At 34.4% G+C, this 3,971-nt stretch overlaps 1 protein-coding gene across 1 annotated transcript; it reads right to left on the bottom strand.

The window, feature by feature from the left end:
• Positions 1–1,084: 1,084 nt before the first annotated feature.
• Positions 1,085–1,909, bottom strand: LOC129905026 (E3 ubiquitin ligase BIG BROTHER-related-like). The gene has a single exon (XM_055980424.1). The coding sequence runs from the start codon at positions 1,907–1,909 to the stop codon at positions 1,085–1,087; it is 825 nt and encodes a 274-aa protein (XP_055836399.1).
• Between the last annotated feature and the right edge of the window lie 2,062 nt (positions 1,910–3,971).

The raw sequence follows: 3,971 nt of genomic DNA, 5'->3' as shown, positions 1-3,971 counted from the left end.
GACCAGCAATGGTTTTCGAGTGCCGGCCACGTCTAAGGTACTCTCCCGGGGCGTGACAGTTTTACTTTTCCTTAAAAAAGAAATGTTTCCTCTATACCTTGACTTCTGTTTTACAGATGTTTCTTTGACTGTGTTTTAATCCCTGTTAACCCTTTTTGGTGCATCTTACTCAAAGGCATATAGAGTCTTATATCAAATTTCATTGAGATACTAATAAACTGGTAGGGGTCTGCCGTCCATGCTTTAAAGAGGTAATGGTCTTAAGTTGTCACTTGTTGTTTCGAAATGCAGATAAAAGATGCTTACTCTTTTAAGTTTTTTGAAAACAATACCAATCGATTGCCTAAGTGGTACAATGCGGATGACACAGTGAACTTCCTTTCTGTCAAATTCGAGGGGAGTACTGGATGGAATTGCCTGGATATAACACAATGGATATATATGCCCATATGAATGAAAAGTGCCCATCTATGCCTCCAAAATATTACAGGCCACAAAGTTGTTGACGAGGATTTTTATTGCCAGCTATCTTTGCTGTAGTTTAAGGTATTGCATGTACAAGGATGGTTGTTCCAATGCTTTACATTCCAGCAGGTTAGTGTGACAATTGAGTTTGATTCATACCGAAAGCGGTAGGGAAAAAGAAAGAATCCTAATGAACTTGTATGTCAAAACAGACAGATAATTGATGTGTAAATAGCATTATAGTAGTAGTTTTGTTGATTTAATCTATCTGTAAAACTTTATAGATCCTCAAACAATCTTTTACTGTTGGTCAACATATGTAGCCACTTTCTGATGTAATCCATACAATCTTTTTGCTCAAGCAGTTGATACAAGTTTGCTCATTCACAATTTCTATCACTGGAAGATTTGAATTGAGATACATATGAAACTATGAACACACATTTTATCCTGCCTTGTACTGATGACATAAAAAGGTTACATGATTCAAAAAAGTATCCACACAAGTCAATTATATAAACAGATTACATGGCCAAAAATTACAATAAAGAAATTTGTGATTGCAATGATAGAGTAGAGTCAATAATCACTATTCTAATAAGAATAATGTAGGCAGTCGTCATGTGTTGTGGGCAAAAACTGAAGCTCTACAAAAAGGACATGTTTTTTTCCTTTGCAACCACTTGTTGATGCATTCATCATGAAATTCATGACCACATTGAAGTATGGCAATGGTATCTTCATCTTTATATTCAAGTAAGCAGATAGCACATGCTTCTTGTTCCTCCTCTTCATCATCACCATCTATATTCATAGCAGGAGTAGCATAATATGTACTTGTTTCGAAATACTCAGACATGTCTTGATCCACAAACTCATTAGTATCGTCTTCTTCCTCCATCTCTTCTTCTTCAATGTCATCAAGAATCAATTGTGGCACTTGAATTCTGTAATGAACGTAGTTAGTATTCACTCTCATTCGAGCCGTCCTAGCCAGTCTTCCACTTGTTTGGTTCAATCCTTGCTGTTGATAGCCTTCATTAAGAAGATGTCTATCATACTCCATTGTTGTTTCCATATTTTCAGATATATCAACTTCAAACTCCTCAATTTCTTCATCAAGAATCGACTCAGATACATCATTCGCAAACACCTCCTCCTCCTCTTCTATAATTTCTTCATCAAGAATCGACTCAGATACGTCATTCGCGAATTCCTCTATTTCTTCTTCTTCCATAATTTCTTCATCAAAACTATGATCAAGAATCGACTCGGATATGTCATTCTCGAACTCCTCTGCTTCTTCTTCAATTTCATCAACAATATGACCAAGATTTGAATCCTCAAACTTAAAACGAGTCATGAAACTATAATCAACACGCACTCGAGGCTGCTGTTGTAGTCGATTCAAGTAAGAAACATCAGGTGGCAACGTACGAGACATGTTTCTTAGGGTTTTTTTTTCTATGTGATTTTTGTTAGATAACGAGAAAAATAAACAAGAAAGTGATATTCGTTTTATTAATTTATAGCCTATAGGGAATGGGAATTGGGAATTCTTTTTTTTTTTCCTATAAATTTTGTTTCCTTTGCTTGCCTCCCAAGTTTCTATTTTTCAAATATGTAGCACTATAGATTATTATTATTATTTAGAGTTTTAGGTTTCAGCTAAAACAATGTTTGGATGGTTATTATCTATTGTATTCTATTATTTAGATTAAATGCAGTGTTTGTTTTTATTATTATTACTTAAATTTTATTGTATGGTATGGTTGAATTCATTGTTAGGTAACGATAGAAAGTCTCGTTTTGTGTAACCATTGATTTGGTATGATTATACCATTATCGTATTCTTTTCTTATTTATACTTACCGTTATTTAATAATCCTATTTTATTCCTTATCATACCTTTTATAGTAACTTTATAATGTACTCTATTTTTCTTGTTGACTTATCCTTCAAATTATTGATATATGGTATTATGTAACGACAAACAAAAAAGGATACATTATAAACAAGTGTTATATTCATCAAAACAATATAGTACAATACAATATAACACAGTATAATATAATACAATACATTATAAAACAATATGTTACAACTATCCAAACAAAGTATTAACAGGGCTGGCTCTATGCCTTACAAAATAAGGCACTTGCCTTAGCACCCTAAATTTGAGGGGCCTTATTTTTTAGCAATAATAAAATTATTATAAGTATTTTTCAAAATAAAATAAATTTTTACTGTCCGTTTCAATTTTTAGTTTAATATTCAAAAGATTTTTTTATTTTTTTATTAAATTTCAAACTTCATTGAAATCAAAATCAGACAAACAAATTGAAACGGAAAGTACTATTTATAAAAAATGATTGACTTATGGGGGTGATGGTTGACAATAATGGTGTGGGATGCGACAGTTATTGGTGAAAGTGGATGATTACATCTTAATGATATTAGATTGCTTCGTTATAAATCTTAATCATTTAGATTTCTGCCTAAAAATCTCTTCAGGTGATCAAGGGGGCTTTGCATCTGACATTCGTTGGGCTTCTTCCCTATCCGGAAACTAATCCAATGAAAGCGCAGAAAAGCCCAGAGACTGTACTGAGCCATTCGGTGACTAGTGAAAGATTGAGCCTTTTTTGTTCAACCCAAGTGGAATTTCTAGCTGGACAATTAAAGAATAGAGTTTCATTTCGAAAAGCAAGCGCACCAAGTGCGTGTGATAACTAGAAATTGACAATTCTAAAGAGTCTCGAGTTTTCCATAGAAAGCATGTGGCTCAACAGTTCCTCGCTTCTATGAGCCAAATCACTCTCCTCGGGAGTTCTACCGTTCTGAGTTGGAGGTAAGAGCTCTTTTTCTTCAATAAAGGTTTGTCTTTCCGATTGCCTCCGCCCCTATCTCTTAAAGCTACGGCATCCCATGTCAGAGGACCAAGCCACTCGAACAAAGTTAGACACTTTTTTGAAAAGATCGGGCTCGGAATTATTGGAAGATGAGCATGACTAGGCAGAAGAAAAAATAAACAAATTGCGTAGAGCTCCCGGCGGTTCATTCATCTGACCGTAAACTAGGGCCACTTTTGATTCTGCAATATTTTCTTTATTAATCACTCCAGATTCTTTCATTTCCATGTAAAGATCACTCCCAAGGATCCCCCGGCCTCGGGTCCTGAAAAAGACACCGATCAGAGACGAAAGTTTTAGAATTGATGGTCAAATTAATACCTTCATTATGTGCAAACAAATGAAATCGTAGGGTGTGTTTGGTATAAAGAAAAACATTTTACAAAAATATTTTTTCATTTTTCTCATGTTTGATAGGATTAAATATTTTTCAAATGGACTTATTTTTCTCCAATTTAAAAAAAATGACTTCCCTACATAAAGAGAGGAAAACCTCTTCCAAAAATCACTTTCAATCTGAGCACCCAGCCTAGGACCCTACCTTTGATATCGCCCTCAAAACAAGGTCAGTGTTGGATTGAGTTTTGAGTTAAG

This window comes from Solanum dulcamara, chromosome 10 (assembly GCF_947179165.1).
Source record: "Solanum dulcamara chromosome 10, daSolDulc1.2, whole genome shotgun sequence".
Lineage (NCBI taxonomy): Eukaryota > Viridiplantae > Streptophyta > Magnoliopsida > Solanales > Solanaceae > Solanum > Solanum dulcamara.
This window is presented reverse-complemented; position numbering and strand designations above follow the sequence as displayed.

Bases quoted from the DNA above. Each gene is read 5' to 3' on its own strand.
- LOC129905026 (XM_055980424.1), bottom strand. From the start codon at position 1,909: ATGTCTCGTACGTTGCCACCTGATGTTTCTTACTTGAATCGACTACAA.